Below are 26,009 nucleotides of genomic sequence, written 5' to 3'. Positions count from 1 at the left end.
GGGAAGCAAGGAAAATGATGAGAGGGTCAGAAACTTCTGGGACAGCTATAAGAGATTGAATATACGAGTTATTGGATTGCCAGAGGGTGAAGAAAAAGAACTAGAAATTGAAAAATTAAGTGAAAATATAATAAAGCAGAACTTCCCAAACTTGGGGAAGGAAACAGACTGACAGGTCCAGGAAGCACAGAGAGTTCCAAAACAACTGGACCCAGGGAGAACCACTCCAAGACACATTATAATCAAAATGTCAAAAGTTAAAGATAGAGAATCTTAAAAGCAGCAAGAGAGAAGAAAAGAATCATGTACAAAGGGGCCCCAATTAGACTATCAGCTGACTTCTCAAGGGAGACCCTGCAGGCAAGAAGGGACTGGCAAGAAATATTCAAAGCAATGAAAATCCAAAACCTACAGCCACAAATACTTTATCCAGTGAAGCTGTCATTCAGAATAGAAGGGCAGAGAAAGTGTTTCCAGGACAAAACAAAACTGAAAGAGTTCATTAGATCCAAACCACTGTTATATGAGATGTTAAAGGGACTGGTTTAGAAAAAGGAGGATCAAAACTATGAACACTAAAATGAAAACTGCATCACAAGAAACAACAACAGAAGCTAGGGAACTGAAACAAAGGCAAACTAAACAGGCAATGAGAGTGGAAAAAGAACTATAGGTAAGGGGAGCATATTGGGGGAGGTCAACAGGGAATGGGAAGGTGGAGAGGGAGGGAGATGGTATAGAAATTAAGAAACATCGTAGGAGGGAATGGAATAGACAGAGAGAGGTTGAGAAGAACTATATGTACAACCAATGGACATGGACTAAAAGGGGGGGGGACAAGGGGAGGGAGGGGGGCCATTGGGTGGAGGGGACCAGAGGGAAGGGAAATTGGAACAAATGTAACACTGTAATCAATAAAACACATTTAAAAAAAAAGAATAAAGTACAAAGAACACCCAGGAATTCTTCACCCAAGTTCCAACATTTCAATATTTTGGGATTCATCTGCCTTCCGTCATGATCACAGTCAGGTAATATGGTTTGCCAGGCATACCACAAAAGTGAAGTAGTATTATTCTCTCTCTCTCTCTCTCTCTCTCTCTCTCTCTCTCTCTCTATATATATATATATATATATATATATATATATGTGTGTGTGTGTGTGTGTGTATGCCTTTCTCTCCCTCTTTACACACACACAAAGTATGTATTCATGTGTATAAACATCTATTTCTTTTTCTGTCCACTGCATGGATGGGCTGGTTGCAATGAGCACACCCAGCACTCAGATAGTCTTCATGTGATTTTCAGTAAAAGTAGCTGTTCTTACAGCCTGGACAAAGAAAGTACAAGGTGACTATGAAATGTCTTCTTGTGCCAAAAAAGCAGAATTATTGAAACCTGTCAAAAAGACAAAGAATCCAACTACAAGCACCTAATCTGGAAAAATTTGAACATCAAAGTAAATAATGATATGACTGTTATAACCTATGAAATAAAGTAGGAATTTATGAGTCCAGAGTCACATAAATAAATACAAGCTGGAGAAAGAAACACTTTCATACAGTGGAACACAAACTAAGGAATACAGAGGAGTAAGAGAGTTAATTTCACAGTTTGGCAATTAGGCAAGAATCATCAATAGGTGAAAAAGCTCACTAGTGAAAGTTTGAGAAATAACAGGATATTTATACAGTCTCAGAATATCTCCTTGAAAGATTGATTAAAATGTGTAATCACTGCAGTGGGGAAACCTAATGGTCAAAGTTAGCACTAAAATAGCACGTGTATTCAGTAAACATTAAGATTCACTGAGAATAACTACCGTGCTTCTGTGTATTCCTGCTAAGTATGTAATCTGACTCTAATCCTGGGAGAAGGAGACACATCTTAGTTATGGGAAAGATTACAAACTAACCTGTCCTCTTCAAAATATCGATGCATGAAATAAAAAAGGAAGTGCTGGAACTATTCCAGATTAAAAGATATGACTATAATTGGCAATTGATTATAAATGATTATTTTAGATTTGGGGAAGAAGCAAGGCTATGAACTATGATGTTCAGACAAGTGGCAAAATCTTAATGCAAGTTTGTAGATTAGATAATAATTATATTTTTATCAATGTTGATTTTCTGATTCAGATAATTGTAGTTATATACCTATGTAAATAATTACCTTGTTTTTAGGAATCATGTTGAGTTATATAGGGGCAAAGGAATACCATCTTTCAACTCAGTATAAAATGGTTCAGGAAAAAATATACATATGTATATGCACATATGTGCATATATATATGCATAGACAATGCAGAAAGTCAACAAAGCCAGAAGTTGGTTCTTTGAAAAGATTAATTAAGTTGACAACTCATCAATATTAGTTAAGAAATAGGGAAATCTCAAAATTTTAATATCAGGTATCAAATGTGGCAATCAATATGAGCATAAAGAGAAAAGGTGATATATGATGATTTTATTAAGTATCATGTCAATAAATTTGACAGCTTAGATAAAATGAACATGATAAAACAGCAGTTACAAAAATGACAAAAGTATACAAATCTAAGTAAACTGCAATTAAAGAAAGATAAATGATTACCTATTTAAAAGTTAATGTTATTTTTAACCTTCTCAGATAGACTTCCTAGTGAATTTCTCCAAATATTTAAGTGAGAAATGACACCAACTTAGAGAAACTCTTTCAGGGACTAACAGTCATAGAAACAATTTCCATTTATTTCGTGAGACCAGTATAACATTGCTGCCAAAATTTGTGACAAATGTCATCATAAATTCAATTGCAAAGTTGCTTTCTGGATATTAAGGCAGAAGTTTCTGCATGATATACTAGCAAATCAAATCAAACAATATACAGAAATATATGAAAACTTTGTCAATTAATTTAGAGGGTTTAGAGCGGTCGAAGGCATTGTTCAATGGATAAAGCAAAATGCAGAGCGTTTTGTGTACACTATTTAAAGATTATTTGACAAAAATAATTATTTGTTAGTGAAATGGCCAAAATGGAGCAGGAGGATGTTAAGAGAATGTATGTTTTTGAGAAATTCAATGCAATTCTAAAATGTATATTAAAGTATAAAATCTCTTACTGGTAAGACCAGTTTGAATTAAAAATCGAGAAGGTATTTATACTACCTGATATTTAGAGTATATAAAAAACACTAAAACATATATGATAAAGTAGAATGGAAAAGATATGTATGTTATTTAGAAGAAAGAGGTAAGAAAGTGGCTTGCAACATTGAAAAATTCATGTTACATCTCTACTTTTTACCATATAAAATGATGAAGGCCAAATAGGCATAAACTAAGGTTGAAAGATTAAAATTGAGGCCTAAGGGAGTAAAACATGCAGTATTTCATGATAATCGGGTGGAAAAAAAACTTCTTAAACAAGATTCCAAAGAATCATATATTTTATATTTAGTTTAGACTCGATGAATTTTAAGCAATTCTTCAATGAAGAGCACCAAAGTTAACAGATGGTTGACAGGTGGGGAAAATGTCATATCAAAACTGACAAGAGATTAGAATCTGAAATATACTAAACTCCTACAAACTAGAAATTGAGGTAAAAGCCTATATATCTAATGAAAACATAATGAGGCACACAGCCCCTCAAGTGATCAAAAAAGCTAAATAAAGCAATGAGATGACAGTTTACATCTGTCAGTTTGAAAGGCTTAGAAAAAAAAAATGTCATGGAGGGGTAGTAAAATATAAAAACATTTATGCATCGATGCTAAGAATCAAAACCGGCAGAACTAACCTGAAGAACAGAGAGCACATATTCAACGTGACAAAGAATACGACTTTACAGTGTATCCCCCATGACCCAGCATCACTATTTTATGAATATAAGCCAGAAAAAATTTCAGAGTGAGTGTAACAATGTCTGTGTTAGAAGGCAGTGAAAAACAGCCCATCAGTCCATAAATGGGAATATTTAGATAAAATATGTTGGTATTTTTACAGAACTGTATAATATACTAAAGGTACTAACGTATTTGCACACAAAATAATGTGGAGTGATATTAAGAGCAAGCTTAAGAAGGATGTGTGTGATGAATTATAACACACATTTACACAAAAACCTGTGCTTTCTGTGTTGTAAGAATTTGCAGACAATAAGTTAGTGTCCATGGACTGGGAAAAGAAGAGATTATGCTTACAGGGGGAAATCCTGTTGGCTGGTGATAGCATGCCGTAAATTTAGGAGTGTGATTCTCTCAATCCAGCACTGAATTTCAAAAAGAAAAATAAAAAGAGGAATGGTGGCAGGTAACCTGAATAAGAGTTTCCTAAATAAACAATAATTAAAGAGCAGATGTATCTGTCAGCCATGAAGAGTATTGGAAACATGGCGTCCATGGAGTTAGAGCACCGGATAAATCTAGATGTTTGCTGACGGGAAGTGTTCAGAATGAGAATAAGCAGAATCCGTGGTGCCATTTGCAGGTGAGTCCTGTGCACACTTAATACCTTGTGCCGCAGGCTGGCACCCAACAATCGCGCAGTCACTGTTAGCTGAGGAAAAAACGAACGCGTGATTAGGTGCTTTCTACTTTTGGTTAGCCAATTGGTAAGGTGAAATTTGTTAAAAGCACCAAATTATCACATGTTTTTTATTGCTAAAAGTAAACTTGCTTGCAGGGAAGAAAACCAGAAAAAGAAAAAAAAAAATGATGCTATCTGGCTACAAATACCCTTGTGTGCTAACTGCATGTCTCTGCTAGTTATGTGTGGGGACAAAATAAAACACCAAAGTCTTGCTTGCAACAGGCCCACAATTAAAAAGTGCTGTATTATAACTTCGGGATGTGAAAGATGTCACCTCTAGATCGTCACTGTTAGGAGTTTAGTCTCAGCCTGAAAGTCAGTATTTTTCTCCTATTGACTAGCTCTGGACATTCACAGTGTACAGACTGCCAGTGACTAAGGTCTGAGGGCTCTCACATATTTCATATTGTCATTACAGAACCATTCTACTTCAAAGGTAAAACCTGTCAGCTGTCAGCCACATTGATGTTTTCAGATGTCTTTAGTCTGATGGCGGTGGGAAGGTCATAAAGAAATGCTTTTGCATTTAGCCTACAGATCGGAAGAGTTTATCACATTATCTCCTTTCTCCAGACTGTCACCTTGAAGGAAGCCTTGAAGATAACATGCAAAATTGGCACCAACAAATTGAGCTATATATGAAAATTTTTTAACTCATAAAATCATTTCAAAAACTCACATTTTACCATGTTGTACAACATATAATGAGTTATGCCAAAATATTTTAAAATTTATTTTCATTATTAAGTATATGTTATTGATTATGCTATTACAGTTGTCCCATTTTTCCCCTTTGCCCCCCTCCACCTCATACCTGCCCTCTCTCCAGCAGTCCCGCCTTAGTTCATGTCCATGGGCCGTGCATATAAGTTCTTTGGCTTCTCCATTTCCTTTACTATTCTTAACGTCTCCCTGTCTATTTTGTACCAACCAATTGTGCTTCTTAATCCCTGAACCTTTCCCACCATTCCCCTCCTTTCCCTCCTTGCTGATAACCCTCCATAGGATCTCCATTTCTATAATTCTGTTCTGCTTCTAGTTTGTTTGTTTTTGTTTTTTAGATTGATTTGTTGATAATTGTGAGTTTGTTGTCATTTTACTGTTCATACTTTTGATCTTTTGCTTAAATATGTCCCTTTAACATTTCATATAAAAAGGGCTTGGCGGTGCTGAAGTCTTTTAGCTTTACCTTGTCTGGGAAACACTTTATCTGCCCTTCCATTCTAAATGATGAATTTGTTGGATAAAGTAATCTAGGTTGCAGGTCCTTACTTCTCATCACTTTGATTACTTCTTTCCACTCCCTTATTGCCTACAAAGTTTCTTTTGAGAGCTCAACTGATAGTCTTACGGGAACTCTCTGCTTTTCTCTTGCTGCTTTTAAGATTCTCTCTTTATATTTAATGTTTAGCATTTTAATTATGATGTGACTTGGTGTGGTCCTCTTTGGACTCTGTGGTTCCTGGACTTGTATGTCTATTTCCTTCACCAAATTAGGGAAATTTTCTCTCATTGTTTTTTCAAATATGTTTTAAATTTCTTGTCCTTCCTCTTCTGGCACCCCTATGATTCAGATGTTGTTATCTTTAAAGTTGTCCCAGAAGTTTGTAATCTTCTCCTTGTTTATTTCAACTCCCATTTATTCACTCTGTGCTGGTTGACTGTTTATTTCTCCCTTATATTGCAATACATTGATTTGAACTCTAGCTTCTTTCCCTTCACTACTGGTTTTCTGTGAATTTTTCTTCATGTCACTTAGTGTAGCCTTCACTTCTTCCATTGTACATTTCCCATACTCAATCACTTCTGTGAGCATTGTTATCAGCAGTGTTTTGAACTGTGTCTGTTAGGTTGGCTATCTCCTCCTCGCTTAGTTCTTCCTCTAGAGCCTTGAACTACTCCTTTCTTTGGGCCATACTTCTCTCTCTCCTCAACTTGACAGCCTCCTGTGCTTGCCTGTGTCTTAGGTAGAGTTGTAGCACCTGCTGTGTTGTAAGGGGCAGAGCCTTAGGTATTAGTACAGGGCGACTTGTTTCACCACTTTGTGGTGCTGTATGTGGGGGAGGGGTCAGAGAAGGAACACTATGACTTGTTCAGCACTTTCTCCTTTTCCAGTAACTTTTCCCACTTCCTGTATGTGACTGGCACCCTTCTAGCTGTTGTCCTGGTGAAGGTTCCAAGAGTGGGTAGGTTTTTATGCACTCTAGGACCATGGAGGCCCTCTAAACAGACTCACCTGAGAGATGGCAGTTTCTTCCATCGCCCCAATTCTCACTGGTTTTCACAGCCATAAGCAATGAGGCTTTATTTTCCTGGTGCTGGAATCATGGTGAGCTGCCAGGTCTGGCCTGGGGTTGAGATCACTCCCCAGGTGTCCCTCCTCACTTTTATAATATGTGATCCATTGTTTGCCCGCTGGCCACAGCCACTGCCTTGCCACCAGAGCCTCTGCTGCTGCTGCTGCTGCCAGCACACCACATCCTCTCCACCTGGCTCTCTGGCTCTGCCTCTCCCACCCATCTGGGTAGGTAGTAATTTAAATCTTTGTTTGTTAGACTTCCATGCAGTTTTATTTTCTGGCAGTGCTGCTTGTTTTTTGTTTCAAGGTGGATGTAATCCTTCTTATGGTTGTGCAAGGAGACAAAACCTGTCTCCCTATGCCTCCATCTTGGCCAGACTCAAAAAAACATTTTCTTAATATTACAGTAGTTTTATGTATAATTTGTATGCTCAAGGAATTGTGTATATCTCTTAAGTTACATTTTAAAATAAGAAAATGTAAATAGTCAATGGGAGAAGACTTTGAGCTCTAAAAGTCTGACTACAAAAGGACATAAACTAAAAAAATAAAACAACAATTTAGCAAAATAAACAACTGTTCAGCTACATGAGGGACAAGCTCAGAACAGGGATATTCAAAATAATAAAGCTAGGAAATAAACTCAAAAAACTCAGAAGTTCAGTTAATTCACACTGAGAAAGAATGATTCCTGAAATAAAATGTGTCTATGTGGTGTTTTTTTAGTTACAAAGATTAGAAGATGTAGACTATAAATTTTTTTTGTTTGGCCTTTGAACCAGCTCTGAGAAGCAAGAATACAGGGCTCTCTTTGAGACACTGTAGAAAAGAAAATGCTCCATTGGTAATAATAGAACATCAGAAAATAGTCTATATAAAGGTTGTAGGTATTATACCAGACATGTAAACAAAGTGTTTTATATATACATTAAAAGGAATTGCATTGAAACGTTAAGTTTTCATGTCTCTCATGAGCAAGCTCTATTGATCTATAAGCTTAATGCAATTTCTATGAAAAATCCAATCAAGACTCTTTGCAAATATAGATAGGCTATTCTAATATTTGTATAGAAAGGCACAGACCCTAGACTAGCTAAGCAATCTTAAAAACTAGAGTAGGAAAAATCACCCTACTAGATATTGTCTTACTCTATAACTATAGTAATCTAGAGGGAAACAGAACAATGGAAAGAACAGAGAACCCTACACAGACCCACATGAATATCCTCAACTGATTTTTATAAAGCTACAAAAGCAATTTAATGAAGAAAGGACATCATATTCAAAAATTGTGCCAGAGCAATTGGACATTAATAGGCACAAAAACAAACTTCCACCCAAGTCTCACACTATATACACATTAGATCAATATAGATCATGGACTTAAATATTAACTGTACAACTTTAAAACATTAGGAAAAAAGCATAGTATCTTTGGGATATAAGACTAGATTTGACATTAAATACATAATCTATAACAGAAAAACAATATTAAATTGGATTTTACCAAAATTGGAAACTTTTGCCCTGTTAAAAGAATGATAAGACAAACCACAGAGTGGGCTAAAATATATTAAAACCACATGTTTGATTAAAGCCTAGTATATAGGACATATAAATAATTTTCAAAATAACAAGTAAACAATTCATTTTAAATGGACAAAATAAATGAAGAGCTGTTGTATCAAAGAGGATGTGCCAATGGAAAATAGCACATGAAGAAAATTTTCAACATCATTAGCTACCAGGGTAATGCAAACTAAAATCATAATGAGTTATGAGTTATCAGAGTGGCTTTAAAGAAAACTACACATAAAAATGGAGTAATAAGATTATTGTTGTGAAATTTCACTAGAGCATTATATCAAATACAGACATAAAAGCCATCATCTGTTGTCTAACTCTTTCTTATTTATGTTAACTTTCACTTCAAATAAATAATATAGATTCATGTGTGTAATTTTGTGTGTGTGTGCATATGTAAAATCCTCCTTTGATTCTCAAATGTCTGATACAGACAGTTGAACCCAATGCAGTTAAGAAATAATGAGATCTTGATTAATTCAAATGATGAATAGTGTCTTGTTTTGTGAATTTAATATTTGTTATTGTCATTTTCTTCATACAATATAGCATCTCAGTTAATTGCACAGTATTTGGATTTAAAGAGGTTTAAATTCAAATGTCTCTACTACTTTTTATCTTTATTATTTAGGTGATATCATTTACATGTTTTGACTTTAATGTTTACATTCTTTAAAATATTAAATGATATAGTACACACTGGTAGTTTGTAACACGGCCTAGGTTCTTATGAATTGAATTGAACATCTATTTTTATTTTTATTACTTTCTATTAGAATCCACCTTAGTAACACTGAGGAGGAAAATGTGGTAATCAAGCTGCTAATATCAAGAGTTATGCTGTTGCAATTATGTTTATGTTAATTGGGAATATCTCTGTCTTTGAAAGTATAGAAATTACTTGACTAAATGTATTCAATGCCATCACTAGTATAGCTGCTCAGATTAGCCAATGGGTAAAGTTGCCGAGATTGCTTTCAACATCCTTAGTACTGTGTAAGAAGTGATATGTTTCTGTATAAGAAAGAGTGCTGTAACACTCGTAACAAAAAACCACTTACCAAACATATTAAAATTTAACTATAGCTACTTCAAAAACAAATTGGGCTCATGGGAGAAATGCAAAGTCCTCAGTGGTCTGAGCAAAGCAGGTCAGTTACATTCTCTCAGCGATTACACAAAGATACGGTCAAGGGGGTTGTAAACCTTCACTGACTTGTATCCTCTTATAGACACAAATCACACTCCGAGGAAAGAAATGAATCTGTTTGGCTTTAAGTAACATGTATTTTCTCCTTTAGAACTGATATCACAAACCCATATGGCATTTTAAGAAGGGTAAATATTAAACAAGCTTAATTGATATGTTTTTCCTTGAATGAAGTAATGTATTTCAATGCATAAACAGAGGAAATTAAAAATATTATATAAGTACAGGCATGAAAGTAATGATAGGTCATTACCTATCATTTCTAGAGCTAAAACAGGGATTAGGTTGAAGTCTGAAATCATCATTCGGACACTCTACAGAGACTTTGAGTCTGAAGTAATGGATATAAATGTTGATTATTGCCCTCATTTGGAAACTTCTTCTATGTTATTTACTAGTGATTAGACCATAGGTTCTATAATAAATATGTCACATTTATAACATAGTTATAATGTAATTATATGATATATAAAGAGATATAATACTAGCACGAATGTGATATTACTGACCTCAGGAAACTATCTAGTACTGACCTCCAAAGCTGTAAATTGTATACTTATTTCTTGATTCATCAACTTTAAACAGTACTTTATATCCTACTAGGCAATATGAAGCATTCACTAAAATTTTAATTTTATTTATTTCTTAACTTATTCTTCATCTCCCCATTTCTGCTGAGTAGTACATTACATATGGGTTGATAAAGTGTACAATATTTATTTTGTGTTTGTTTATATTGTCTCTAGATCAAACCTAAATATTTCAATGCAATATAGAGGAAACTATTATACTTACATAGTTAATTTTTATTCAAAACCAAGTGGTTTTGGGCATGTATATTTGTATTAACCATGCTATTTTATTAATATTGTGCGACTTAAAAAAGTATTCAAAATATTATAAACAAATAAGTTTTACAAACTCTGTCAAATGCTCAAAATTATGCCTTATGTTAGTTTGCTTTAATAAGTATGCAAATATTTTTTCACAGATTGTCTTTATTTCTGTGAGAAAAAAAAGTTGATTATATCCCATCATCAGGAACATCCATATTTTTATATCATATGCTCTGATAAATAAAACTTTTTTTCTTGAATTCACTGCAGTTAACCCTCTAATTTTATTGATATTTTCTTATGTTATTTTCTTTTTCTTAATATACAATATTGCAGTTTATCTTTATTTTTCTTTATAGTCTGTTAATTTTCTTCCAGTATCTAGAAAATTTTGATAGCTCACTCATATTGTTAACTATATTACTCTATTAACAAACACTAGTTGCTTGTGAAGGATTTCAGGTAATATACATAATATTAATATTTAAGGTATTATATGTTATGTATGTTATGTATATTATATAGAATTAGTGACACCCTCAGAGTTTCTCGAGTGTCAAGGGAGAGAAACTCTGACACTGGAGTCAGGCAATGTCCTCTTTTTCACTCTTAGATATAATATGTACCTTTCGCCAGTCCTCCCTCAACTGGCTTCACTAAATATGCAAGACTTTGGCTGCTTGGCCCAGAGCTTCCAAAGAGTAATTTAATTAATAATCCTTGTTAGTGATTTTATTATTTTTATAAGCCTTTATAGTGTTCAATAGTTTCCAAAACTCTTTGATAATGATATCCAATTTTATCTTTTTATCAAATTTGTCAAGTAGAATGAACATATATGAATATTGAATTCTATAAAGTATTAAATTAAATCTTAGATTAAATGACTTTACCAAGATATTAAAGTGATTCACCTACAGATTCAGAAAATCTGCATAGAAGTCAAATAAATACATCAATTTTTTTGTTGAAAAATAAATGAAATTCTCTGTTTTTTAGGTTTGTGTACTTTACCTGCACAAATAAAAATCAGACTATTCTTGACATTCAATATAGTTACTATTTCTAATAATTATAGCTTCTAGTTACTCTTCTTAGCAATTATATTATAAGTTGATTTGGAATCAAGAAAACAAAGAATATAGACTTGGAGTTTGTTAGTACAAATAAAAAATCCATTCTTGTTTTACTGCTGATTGAATATATAAATTATGTTGCATTCCTGACATGATTATAGCAAAACATCTGCTTGTAGCTTATAAACCAACAAAGTATACAAAACTTTGGAATGAATAAAATTTGCAATAAAAATTGAAGGGATTGACATCATAAATTAGATATAATAACCACATATTTTGATTCAAGGACAGTGTTAGGACAAATGCTTTATTTGTAAACAGTGGAATGCTATCTTGCAAAATCGAAATAGAAATATATCTGTAATTTTTTAAAGTATTCATCAAATATTTTTGTTATCAATGTAGTACTACAGATAACTTGGAATAAATCCAGATGCTTACAACTCAATTACGTCAGCTTTTGAGAAAAGAAGTTTTATTATTTGGATATAACATTGTGTATAATATTTATGTTATTTCATGAAAAAACTATTTATATATATAAGTATTAAGAATTGGTCAGTAAACAGAAGTTAAATGAGAATTTTAAGTAATATTAATTAGTTCCAGAATTTCATTGCAAGGCATTTTAAAATTTTTTTATAAAACAATCTATTAATATAGAGGGTAGAGAAGAAGTAAGTTTACAGTTGTGGGTCCACAGCTCACTGTTTTTCACCATTGGAAAGTCGTAAATTGAAATGGGACCTGTCTTCTGTTAGGTTTGGTGCCTTACTAATTAAATGACCAAAATCCTTATTTCTGAGGGGACTCGGGATAAGGCAACTACACTTGTCTATTTACTGTCAAAGTCTGACAGGAAGGTCTTGTACCCCTGTGGGTTTTCTGGCCCTTAAGCAGTTTATCCACTCAAGCATATCTACTTCCGAGATGTATGGCCCCACCTTCCACTATCTACCATGAATATCTAGGTCATGTGTTACTTAACATGGGAGATTGCTTTTCCATGCAATGGAAAAGGAGAGAGAAAAAACGAGAGCGACAGAAAGAGAGAGAGTTTGCAGTACCATCACACTGAAAGAAGAGTTAAAAACACGATACGATTCAGGAAGGACAGCCAAGAACCTGCGCCTTAGGAAAGACTAGACAGCGGTATGCTTGCTGAGTGCAATTGGCCTCCTTTATCCTCTCTGCTCTCTCTTATCCGACGCATAGTCTGGCTTTCTCTAAATAACTTCAGTTTTACATTCAAAGAGAAATTGTTTAATTGGTGGTTCTTTGTTTTGAGTTCAAGTTATATTAGAATGATTTGATTGACTGACCTGGGTTTAGTTATCAACTCTTGCTTGAATAGTCTGGATTTTAAGCATGTCAGAACCAGGTAACGAAATGGCAGTTTCTGTGGGAACCACGCTGCTGAGAAGGGGTTAGTGAAAGGAGAAAGAAAGGGATCCCATTACAGGCTGAGGTCTGTCTTTGATACGACAAAAAATCTTGGCAAGGATGCCATTTGGAACTATAATAAAGTAGAATAGCTAAAATGTAGGAAAGCCATTTAAATATTTTCCAAATGGATGGTTGTTACTAGTACCCAAAATGGTACTTATATTAAAGAAGAGATTCTAGACTACATGCTTTAGGGAAAAAAAAAAAATCATCCTTAAAATTTAAGGGTGAAATAGATGGAAATCTAGAGTGTCCTTTAAGGAAGCAAATAGAATCTTTTAAGATCTGGCTGAGAGCTGATCCATTGCATTTTTGTATGAAAGGTTCTCCTTGATAATGATAAGAACCTTCAGATATTAAAAACCCAAGAGACTACTTTATTTTAAGAAGCCCAATGCTGCAACTTAATAAACTCAGTATTGGGCATGCCACAGTGCCATGGGGATTAGAAGATCTGTGAACCACAGGACAACCCAAAGTCAGAACATTCTTATCAGTAGTCCCACTGCCTAGTCCCACAGAGAAAATCAGCTTGCTCACCTGTGTCTTCGTGACATAGCTGTCCTGTTTCTAATGACATATACCTAATATCCCCTAAGTTCCTGACTAGCAGGATAGCTGCAATTTCAAGTTCAACAAGTTCATTTTACCTACTCCTCCTGTGCAACTCCCCTCTTCTAAGTACACACATGCCAGGACACATGCATTGAAGTACACACACACATACACACACACACACACACACACACACACACACACACACACAATTTAGTCTGATAAGATGAGAATAATTAAAAACAGCTCGTACAAAGAATGTGAAATGCTGAATTTTTATTTTCACGTAATATTGTTTTGAGATGCCTTTAAAATGGTCTAAGACTGTACAAATATCAATAATTTGTTCTGAGGGGCTTCATTTCCAGGGTCAATTTTATAATCATTTGGAATCAAGAGTTTTGTCATACCAGAAACTTTTTAAAGAATATTATGATGCGGACCTGAGCCCAAAGAGAAGTAGGTACTAGTAAATGAAGTCAGTTAGAGAAGGAAATTTTAAAAGTTAAAGAATGAAAAACATTTGAGAAAGAAGATATACAAAGTAACCAGAAGAAATCATTAAGATATTAGAATTTTCTACAGGAATTACCTAATAAAATAAATTGAACTTACATTTTGTATCTCAACAGTTGCCTAGGTTGACTAGACTTAAGGCTAACTTATGAGCTGCATAAAGTCCACTTAAAGCCTCTCTCTCTTTTATTTATTTATTTTTTGTGGTATTTTAATTAAAATGAGGACAACAGAGTACCTATTTCACAGAGTTGTTTTGATATGCCATTTTCTCTACTGAAGTGCTCTCTGAATCAAGCTAGTATGCTTAATTTTATAACAGTTAGGGTGGAAATTGAAAATGTTGTTTTGAGACTTTAGAAAGACTTCTTAGATAAGACCTTACATGTGAACTACCTATGCAGAATGATGATACCTTCAAGTCTTATCCTTAATTTACAGATCCAGAAATGTGATTCTGTTCAAGGCAATAAGTAATCCCCCTTTTAGGAGTTAAATTACGATTATAACAACTGACAGATATCATATGCAAAACCAGAGCTTGGCATTACCTCCCTTTCTCAGTTCTTACTGACAATAAGAAGTTATGTCCATGAAGCAGAACAGATGTCTAGCAATGTTCGGCATATTCTCTCCAGTATTTAAAGATAGCTGGGAAATCAAATTATAAACAGAATTTAGTGGTACTGTACATAGTCTCTCTAACACTATTTGTGGAGACACAGTAGCTTTTAACTCTTTAAGAACCTCCATGCTGAACCATGCACCTCCTTTTTAGTAAGTATTCCTACAGAGTTTGTAAAATACAAATGATTAATCCAGTTTTTCCACAATGTATTCAGGGGAGTGAGTACGGGACTCACTGGGCAAAATATCTGGAGAATTCTACTGAACACAGTAAATAGGTTTCTTTACTCTAGACGTCTAGAGTATTTGGGATGCTAACATGCATTATATATCTCTGAGTGGGAATATACCATGTACCAGCTTTCTAAATTTACTTGAAAACTGAACATTTTTTACTAGATTTATTATAACCCTGGTGACCTATTAAAAACATTTGAGAAAGACAGGTATGCTAATAATGAACCTTCAGGCTTTATACTCTTGTTACAAATATTAAACTATGGATGTTCCTCAGCCACTCATTTGTGGATGGCAGTCTATAGGGTACAGAGCATTATCATTAATTTATTATTTATAATTGTCTTCAGTTAGATCCCTGGGGTTTTTTCAGTTGTCACATTTACCACTGAAAAACATGATCTGTTTTTAATGGCGCACTTAGTTTTCCTACAGCACTCTTTATTAGCAAGACTCTGTCTCCTGCCACACTGGCTTATCACGTTATTAAGGTGTAACTTTAATGTCAAGTCAAAGCTGCACAATGCCGGCGTTTCCATGCACATTTAAAGTTGTTTTACACAATTAATATCAGCCTATTGGGCTGGGTCACAAACATGGTTTTCCTGACAGTAATTCCTGTGGGAAAACATTTTTTTCAAGGGTACTGAACATAAAGTGAATAGGTATTACAAATGGTCCTGCAGGATTGAAAAGCCATGATCTGTTCTCCGTTTTTTTAAGTGAATGTTTACTTCAAATAAACATTTGCTGGTTGCTTACGTATAATCTTATTTATAAGGCTTATATTTTTGCTGATCCCTTATATATAGTCTCATCAGACTTACTGAAGGCATCCATTTTTTTCACTCTTTACTGAATGATTGTGATCATATCTACCATGTCAGTTTAATACATTCTTGTTTTTTATTTCACTTTGCTTCAGCATATTTTCATTCTGATGATTTTGTTATTAAGCAATTACATACATTTTGTGAAACTAGTATATGTGGATTGTTAGAAAAAGAAGAAAATATTTGTCAGAAAGTTACGCTTTAACTAGAGAAAATTTTGGAAAACATTAAATTTTATTTTATTATACTTTTAAAAATTATCCACATAGTTAATAGAATACCAAAACAAATAAATGATACAAAGTGCAGTGTTTATTATCTTATTCAATATAAGAATACACTTAAAATCTTTTCACAGCTCTGGCAATTGGTGATATATAAATTATGAAACTTTAAATCATATTAGCTAAGAAAAAGGTAAAAATTCATGCTCTAGATGATAAAAGTTATCTTATTAACAAAAATCTATAAAAATATTTCTATGTAAGCATTAGGGGTCAAATATATAGGTGTATCAATTGTTATCACTATAAAATTAATATTCTAATAATAGGCAGCAATAAGAAAGGCTAATTAAAATGAAAATAAAGTACAGACTTACAGCAAACAACATAATAAAAACACACATAAAACTGGCTGAAAACTTATACTTTTGTTTGTTCTTTCTCTTATACTTCAGGGAAAACAGCTCATGATAAATTATAAATATCATTAGAGTGAAACAGGTAAGAAAGAGAAAATGCTTAGATATTTTTAAAAGAATTTATTTTTTCCAAATTAGGAGTTGGAAATTAAATGGATTTTCCATTTATTTACAATATCTTAAAGAATAAACAAGAAAAATAAAATGACTTGCAATTACATTTAAACAATCTAACACCTATTTTAGCACTTTTAAAAATTTTATTAAAATATTTACTTACCAAGGTTTCACAAATAACCACTAGGTAGGCTCCACTTGTCACTAAATTGCCTCTTTAGGGTCATTTCCTAATGTAAACTGAAGTATAGAATGTATATTAGATGATCAAAACCATAGAAATCTTTATTTACCTTTTTTCCTTATTCAATTTCTTTTAAAATATATGATGCTAGTAACTTGGAAGAAATTAACTTTTGGTTTTAACCAGAAACAATATATAAAATTTATATTTAATTTTCTCCTGACTACTGGATTCTTTCAACTTTCTTGAAACATTTTCTTTTAAATAATTACACACCAGATATTCTATATAATTTAATGATGACATCATTTAAAAATTGTTTTCTCAACTCCATGTCAACACTCTCATTACCCTGACAATTAAACATTTGCCTACCATAGAATAATTCTAATCCTGAGCATAGCCACCATTTAAGTAACCCTTCTAATACCTACCAGGCAGCTAAAGGTAATAAAGAACCTTATGCAAGTGAGGACAGAGTAAACTGGGGCAGATCATTGAAAAGTAATGAGTGCATATTTTACATTTAAAATGGTATGGCTATCAACATTCTTTTCATTACATTCATAGCTATGATTTATTTTAAAGTTGGTCTTCCATAATAAATTTCAAAAAATATTTCTTAATAAAGCATTGTCCACCTTGTTCAAAAAATCAAATGCATGACAATTACAATAAATATTGCTTGCAGTTTCTAAAGGCAAATTCTATGAATTTTGGTAACATGATTTTTACAAAGATATCAGTTTAATTCTTTTTTTACTTTTTATCAAGTAAAGATAGAAATTCTAGTGATCAGTTAAATAACCAAATATTTAATGACCATATACTTCATAAAATCTGCTATTGGAAGGACTATGCTGGAAGAGGGAGTAAATACATAGATAAATAAAATTATATACTTTTAGGAAGAGATAAAAATGAATGCCCAGCTATGACTATAATAAGAATATGATACATGTTGTGAGAAAAACAAATATAGCATTTGTTATAGAAAATGTTATTTCTGAGTATGATATAAACCATGGCTTTCTTTGCACTGGACCTTGACTGATGGGTAACAACATCAAGGAGAGGTGGGAATAGATCAGTTCAAGCAAATAAGGTACAGCAATTAAGAAATTTAATGGTGAAATAAACGCTTTCTGGAGAAATGCTAGCGGTGTAGTGGGTGTAAAGGATGGGTAATAATGAGAAAGGAGCAAAAAATCTGAAAAGTGAAGGATTATATGAGACATTTCAAGGATCTTGAAATTTTTTTCTAAAGAAAGAGGGGCTACAATAGAGGAGATTGTTCTTTGTTCCTTCCCCTCAGTGTGGAAATGACATTGCTTATAATAGATTAGAAAGCATACTGAACATTCAAAATAAAGTACATATATCTAAAATCTCAGGGCTGAGGTGATGTGATGGGTTTTTGAGCAAGAATAAAGAGAACTTCATTAGACCAACAGTGGGACAAATGTTATCTTGCACTCTAAAGAGTGCAAGTTTGGAGGCAATTACCAGGTTGAAAATGAAGTGGTCTTGAATTTTAATAGTGCCATAGGGAATGGGAAAAAAAAGAAAAGAAAAAGGGAGAAATTGATTAAAAAACATATGTTAGACTCAGATACAGAGAATAGACTGACGGTTGTCAGAGCAGAGTAATGGTTGGGAGGCTGGGTGGAAAAGGTGACTTGATTAAGCAAAGAAAAAAAAAAAAAACCCCTTCAAAGAGGCAGACAACAGAGTGATGATTACCAGTGGGAAAAGTGGGTGGGGGCAGGCAGAGGAGGGTAAAGGGTAAAGAGGGAATAAACAGTGACAAAAGGAGACTTGAGTTTAGGTGGCGAACACAATGCAATATGCAGATGATGTATTGTAGAATTGTACACTTGGAACCTATGTAATTTTATTAACAAATTCACCCCAATAAATTCAATATAAACCACACATGTTGATTAGAGGTTAATTATATTTTATATTGAAGTATTAATTTAAATAAACAACTAAAGAGAATAATTATCAAAAATATGTCAGATCTAGTAATCAACTGTTTGCATTGTTAAGTTATTACAACAGCCCTGTGAGGAATACTATTATTTCCTGATGATTGTAGAGAATCAATTTAGATTTAAATAGATTAAACAACATGCCAAAATCAACAGTTAACAGATAATAGTCAAGTTTCAAATCCAATCTGTCTGGTTCCACATTCTTTTCTAAAACACTAAACCGTTTGTCAAAAGTAAATGATTATGAGATTACTAGATGATAAATAAAAGCATGGTAAGTTAGTGATAATAAAGTTGATGTAGAGTGTTGACGTTCAAAGATAATCCCTCTGAAAATAAACAATATGAATTTTTATAATGATATGAGATGACATTTTAAATCATTTTAATAAAATGTTAATAATGGTTAAAACTATTGAGTACCACTACATAAGTCAGGAATTACTTTAAGCTCTCTAATCTTCATGTAGTCCTTGCAGCAAACACATAAGTTCTGATCTTATTCCTTTTTCAGATGACAAAAGGCATAAAAAGTTTAGTTAAGTAGTTCAAGCTAATACAGGAAGGTGGCAGAGTCCAGATTCAGTCCTGGGACATAAACACACTAGATTCTGTTGCTTTCTGACATTTTGACAATGTTATTCTTAATAGTAAATTCAGAAATTACTTTCTCCCTTTTAGATGTTGAAGGAACCAAGAATATAGTGAATTAGGAATAAATTCACTTTCTAATGCTCCTGCAAAAGAAAAACCACATTATTTCATCATTTCATAAATTATTAGTGGACTTGGTCTATGAATGTGAGGATCAGGTTGATTATATACTGGATGGATATATGTTATATAGCTTTATGTATTTTATAACCATCTGGTTATGACATGGACAAAGTTGAATATTTATTTTTTAATTCAAAACAGAGGAAATAAAAGGTGGAAAAAATGAACATGTTGGAGTAAAGTTAAATTCACAGCACAGTACTTTAATAACAGTTCTACATTTATACAGGGGACTTGTATTTCATCTAATTTAAAGGAAATATAAATATTGACATGCTCAAAAATATGTTATATAGAAAATATAAGAAACCACTGAGCTTAAGATTCAAAACCTTCCAAAATTAGATATACATATAACATAAGTATTATCACACTTAACTTTAGGTGTCTAATTCTTTTAATTATAATCCATTCATGAAAATAATTTTTAAAATATTTTATTTATTTACTTTTAGAGAGAGGGGAAGGGAGGGAGAAAGAGGGGGAGAAAACTATCAGTGTGTGAAAGATATGTGGATTGGTTGCCTCCCACTCACCCCCAACTGGGGACCTTGCCCGCAGCCCAGGCATGTGCCCTGACTGGGAATTGAACCAGTGACCCTTCAGTTCACAGGCCGGTGCTCAATCCACTGAGCCACACCAGCCAGGGCTATGAAAATAATGTTTAAGATTAATATTGAACTGGGGATTATGTTTATGATAGAAGTTTTTAAACTTCCATGTGTTTGTTGCATTAGGTGTTTCCATAGCAACTTCATGAAGTCTACTTCAGAACACTTCTTCCGACAGGCATTTAAAAAAATATATGAACAGTCACTGTGTGAGATTTAGAAAAGAAAATTCCTCTGAGAAAATGTAATACTTTAAAGTCACGTGTCCTCTATATGTTCTAATCTTACCAGCTTCCTGAATGATAGAGAATCCTGTCCCCACTTTACTTCCGCCACCCCCGGTTCCATGTTTTGTAAGCCTCCTCCAATCTGGAACTTCTCTCGCGATCAAGATCTCATCATCCGAAGCTCCGATTTCTGGTGATGAAGCTGTCAGCATATATCACATTTCTTAACCCCTGTTGATCTTGATCCTTAATTTATTATCAGTGATCATTCTTTGACCCTATACTATTTTGCAGCCCAACACTGCTGTTCTGGCTTTACTTGTCCCTATCCAACAAGAAAATAATGGCCAGATATTTCAGGGGCATCATTTTTGCTACTTTAGGACATCATATCCTCATGACTTCCTGCCATTTCTGCCTAGCACAGTCCCAGTTTTGAATCTCATACTTAATTCTGCCTTTATGTGATCCTAGATAGGTAGAATGCTGCAAAGCCACACTATTCAGAGCCAGTCTATTGGTGACTATGTAGTGAATGTCTAAATCAGAGACACTTTTCACTTTTGAAAGTGAACAGGATATTACAAGACTGGTATAACAGCTCCGTCTCAAAGAAACCAGGGTGAGAGGTCATCCCAACAAAAGTAGACTGTTTTCTCATCAGAATCAGCATCTAGTGATGCTTACATTTCTCATATTTATGTATTTTTTTATCTGTAGTCAGTTCCCTATTACGCATTTCCAGCATCAGCTTAAGTTGGAGCCTCAAGAGTTGAATTCTTTCCTCCTATCCCCAGTTCAATTCAACAAAATCTCTTACCTTCTCCTTTGATGAGAAGATTGACACCTCAACATATAAAAACTTCTCTCTTTAATAGTCTTCTCTTTGTCTAATTTAAAAGTCTTTTAATTCTTACTGAACATGTGTTTATGCTACTTGATTGGCTTTCTTTTGGAGGGCATTCAGGACTGAGGTCATTGTAATTGCTTAGCTTTCTTCTTATTCCAATGATAACAGCTTCCCAGAATGTATAAAATAATTCTTTTCCACCCACAGACCAACTCATTATCTAAAAGTTTCTCCTCAGTTATATATATATATATATATATCTTTCCACATGGCATTTGCTCATCCGTCATGATGGATTCAAGCATGCCGTAAGTAGTTGGCATGACCCAACCTACTTCCTACAGACGTGATGGTTTATGAATAAACACCTGAATTTTTCAATGACACCTCCAAGTTAGGAAGTCCAAAACAGAACTTATTTTTGCTATTGAGCCAACAAATTTCAGGATCCCAGTGTAAAAACCACTGTATTTCCTTATTTAGCCAGAGCGGTGAACTCCTGGATTAATTGTAAGTGCTCCCTTTTCAGTCTCTCCAGATAAAGTTAGTCACCCGGCCCTGTAACTTGTTTTCCCACCTCGCTGCTCACCCTTCTCGCCAAGCTGTGCATTATTAACTGATGCTCTGTCACTTAGCCCCACATAGGATTTCTGCCAGATTAATCTTAAAGCTGAAACACTGATAGCTTGAGCTATTCAAGAACTTCTTATGTTTCTCATCCTGGAGGCTGAAGGGAGTGCAGACGCCTCAGCTTTGCATTTAAGGTTTTCCTTTCTCTGGCTTCAAAACATAATCCCAGCAGTATTCTTTCACCATCTTTCATTCATTATCCAGACTGGACAGCCTCGTTATTTCCTATGTGTTACCAAGATGTTCATTTTGGCCCTCCCTCTATGGAGAGTTCCTGTTGAAATTCCATATTCTGAAGGCCTTTATCATATAGTCCGTTTCTTCCATGAGATACTGTATACTACATTGCCTGATTTGAAATCTCTTTTTCTTAATTCCAATTAGCATTCCATTCTTACATTTTTGTTTATTTTACTCTGTCTCATAAACATTATCTGTGTACTTGTTTTACCCTCCTCATAAAGTATTATTTTCTAAAAGAGAGGACATAAGCTTTACTCACTGTTTGAATACTCAAACACCATGCTTACCTATACAAGTCAATCATTAATTACTTATTGAAATTATACAAATGCGACTGTTTGAATGTTGTAGAAATATGCTTATAAGTGTAACGTAAAAATATTATTAGAGCTCTGCTAATAAAGTTGTTCCCAATAGTGAGGTAACAAGTATCATTATACCTAATAAATAGTTAAACTGGCTGGTGCATGAAGAAATCACAGGATTTATTCAAGATAAATCCTAGCCTTCGATAGAGCTGGGAGGAGATACCAAGTCCTCTGTACTCCTCTTATCCTGTTCATTTTAAACAGACCCCTCTCTATGCATGCAAATTGCTGCAATCATTCATTAAGTAGATTCAATCTCTCATTTTCCTTAAATCCTCACTGACTTGAGCTTACTGTTTTCTCAATTTAGGCCTAATAAAATTATGGCCAGTTATTCATTCTCCAATTAACCTAAAAGTGAACTATATTTCATTGCTTGTAGGATGGTATGGGAAATCTGAGAGTCACCAAGAAGGGAGTCCGACTTGAAGGTATATCTGAGTTTCTACTTCCATTGTATGTGAAAGAAATTCATTCCCGAAAGGTATGTGATACCGGCTTTGGCTTACCTGTAAAAGATAATGTAGAGGTGATGTTTTAGCTTGAAATAGGAGGATAGCACCCCCTTATCTCTTCAGTATGTATTTAAGTTTCCTTACGCTAAAGACTTACTGGAAGAAATCAAAACAAGAAAATAACAGAAAAACAGAGTGAGGGTTAGTTTTAAACTAACAAATTAGAGAACAATTTTGAATTAAACTGCCGTGTTATGTTTGTTAGTCCATAAAATGTGCCCTCTGTTTTCAGTGGAACTTAAAAATACACACTTACAGTAATTCCAAAAGGGGCATTTGGTATACCTTGAGTACTTTTTGCTGGAAGCATTGACTTGAATAAATGATTTTAGTTTGATATATTATAAATCTTCTTAGTTTTAATGGACATGCATTTTCTAAGGCATTACAATGAATCTCAGTAAAGAAATTAAATTTATTTCTGAATGAACATTATTGAAACAAAGTAAGGCTATTATCCTTTCAACTGTGTGTGTGCTATGTGTGTTTTATCACTTAGCAGCATGTTAAAATTAAAAAAAAATTATAACTTAGTGTTCATTTTGGCTTAAGTGTATTACCTCTCAGAAAGTAGTAAGTATTCTTGGGTACATCAAAATCTAACAGGAATATTTTAGATTCAGGAGGCATTCCCCTGGGATATGTGTGTAGGCGTGGAAATAAATGTATTAGGACAGAAAAAATTGGAAGCGTGTTATGTAAAATGTGGGAAGATTGCTATCCTTATTTCATAAATATGCAAGTCCTTTTTAAATGAGAATTATGTTTCAATATCACGGATATAATAATATCTTAGCAAATGATTTACATAGTAAGACATAATTTGATCATTTGCTTCAAAGCCATCTTTTTCTTAAATATCAAAGTGAAAAGAGAACAGAGGATTCTTTTATATAAAATTTTAATTAGGATAATTAACTTTATATTGTATGTTATATGTGAACTTGCTAAGTTTTACTAATAACTATATTGACTGCTTCTCTGGGTACTAGACATTTTATACTGAGATTATTTTCTGGATTTTGATCAGACAAATAACACAATAGGCACATGTATGAATACCTAACCTTACATGATTAACTATAAAACTAATTAAACATATAAGTTAAAAATTGATTGGCATTTTTTGTTTTATTTTTTATTAAAATTGAAAAATAACCTGCTTACACATGTTAGTGTCTTCCCTGTAACTGAAAGTCACTACCACTCACAGTAATTTACTGATTTCATCTTGCGTTGGGCCCTCTTAAACAATTTAATATTTGAAAAAATGCAAACTTGTACAAGGAAATCAGGAAATTACTTAGCATGGCAAGATGGTAAGAGTCATCACAGGCAGGAACTTCTTTGAAAATGCATCCATTTTAGCCCAAATGGCAGTGGCTGCCTGGGAATACAATTTAGGGAAAGACAGAACTTACCTTCTCAGCTGGAAGAGTTTTGAGACCACAACTATGAGTATGAGCTAGGATTCTCCTAGGGAAATGGGGTGAATGTTTACTCCATCTATTGACCTAATAAGAAAGAACCCACTGATTGTATAACATTAAAGTGTGAGGTCAGGGAGTCACGCTTACTAACATTTGTCCTGGGCAAGTTTGCAACCTCAGCTCCCCAGCATTTCTAAAAACCACTGTATTGACTGAAATCTCTATGTGGCCTTTGACCTCTCCAGTCCTTCTGCTTGTCCTCCCCACGTGCCTGCCTATCACCATTTGCCTCTAGGTAATGCTGAAGTGCATGGCTCAGCACAGGCAGGAGGCACGTTCCATCCGAACTCAGGCAGGAGCTGTGGCTTGAGACTAGAAAAAAGAGACCCATTTACTTCTTGAAAATTTCTCTGCATGCACACTACAAAAATAAATAGTTACCCTAAAGAGAAAAAGGTATCTCTCATAAGCAGTCCCCACATTAGGATCTCTTGTTCATGAATGCCCTACGGCCTCTTCGCTGTTTAAAAAGCCAGCCACGATTTCCCTGAGCCTTCGTTTTCCCATTAATAAAGTGAGTTTGGTAGAAACTTATCAATATACTTAATTCTTAGCTTACGAAAGAATATAAAGAAATTCAGCAATACTAGTAGACATGAGATTTCAAATTCAAAAATTCTGTTGTGCATGTCAGCCTTGTGATACATTTTTCTGTATTCAGATATTTTTATGATAAAATGTCAAAGTTTCTGTAGGTCTAAGGCAAGCGAATTTATTAAGTTGTAAAGACATTTACAAAGATCCAATTAAGCTGAGGAGAATACTACTATGTACAACAATTTTGATTTGTAAAGATTTTTTTCTAGGCGGTTTTGATGTACTGTATGTATGTGTGTGTGTACTCATGTGTGTGCGCGCATGCATGGGTTTGTGCATTTTCTTGCACTGATTCTGGCGGGTTGCCTTCTTTATGTTTAGCTAGTACTCCATTCTGTAATCAATAAATGTTTTATTTAGAGTCACCTTCTGGTTGTGTACGAACTTAATCCTACACATGGAAATGGGATGAGAGAGGTTTCTGTTTGTCAGAAAATGAAGTTGCCCACCAACACACGCTTCCAGGCTCAACCTAATAAACCAGGGGCTGTTTCTATGGTCTACAAGCTAACTGGCCCTTCTCCCACCACTAAACTTATATTTGAAGTTCTATTATTACCTACTAGAATTTACTCCCTTCTTCTCCTTTAAAAAAATCTAATTTTTCTAATGGATCATTCTTATCATTACCTGGAAAACCATATTGTATGTTTGAAATATCTTAGCATTCAATGCATCTTTCAAAACTAACACATTATTTTCCAGGATTAAGCATTCAGTAAACATTTGTGAAATTAGATATAGTTTTCTTCAAAGAAGAGGAATACTTAAGGATATGGGATTTGGGGCAACCTTAAGTACATGATAATGATCTGAATCAATCTTCAATGCACATGGTCTAATATTAGGTCAATATTTTTGAAATAGCAGGGGATTAGGACATGTTAATCCCCAGGCTTTTTTGTTTTCAATGTAACATGAATATGTTTCACAGGGTTTCACGGGTGCAGAGTACTAGG

At 33.9% G+C, this 26,009-nt stretch overlaps 1 protein-coding gene across 1 annotated transcript in view; it reads left to right on the top strand.

Moving 5' to 3' along the window:
- Positions 1 to 26,009, top strand: part of SGCZ (sarcoglycan zeta) — a 204,177-nt gene that overhangs the window by 70,109 nt on the left and 108,059 nt on the right. Inside the window, exon 2 of the mRNA XM_090258154.1 lies at positions 22,831 to 22,932. Within this exon, the coding sequence (XP_090114280.1) occupies positions 22,831 to 22,932 (102 nt within the window). The remainder of the gene's footprint in view (positions 1 to 22,830; positions 22,933 to 26,009) is intronic.

Source organism: Furipterus horrens, unplaced genomic scaffold (genome assembly GCF_987537825.1).
Source record: "Furipterus horrens unplaced genomic scaffold, mFurHor1.1.pri manual_scaffold_12, whole genome shotgun sequence".
Classification (NCBI taxonomy): Eukaryota; Metazoa; Chordata; class Mammalia; order Chiroptera; family Furipteridae; genus Furipterus; species Furipterus horrens.
The sequence above is the reverse complement of the archived record's forward strand: the minus strand, read 5'-3'. Positions and strand labels throughout refer to the sequence as shown.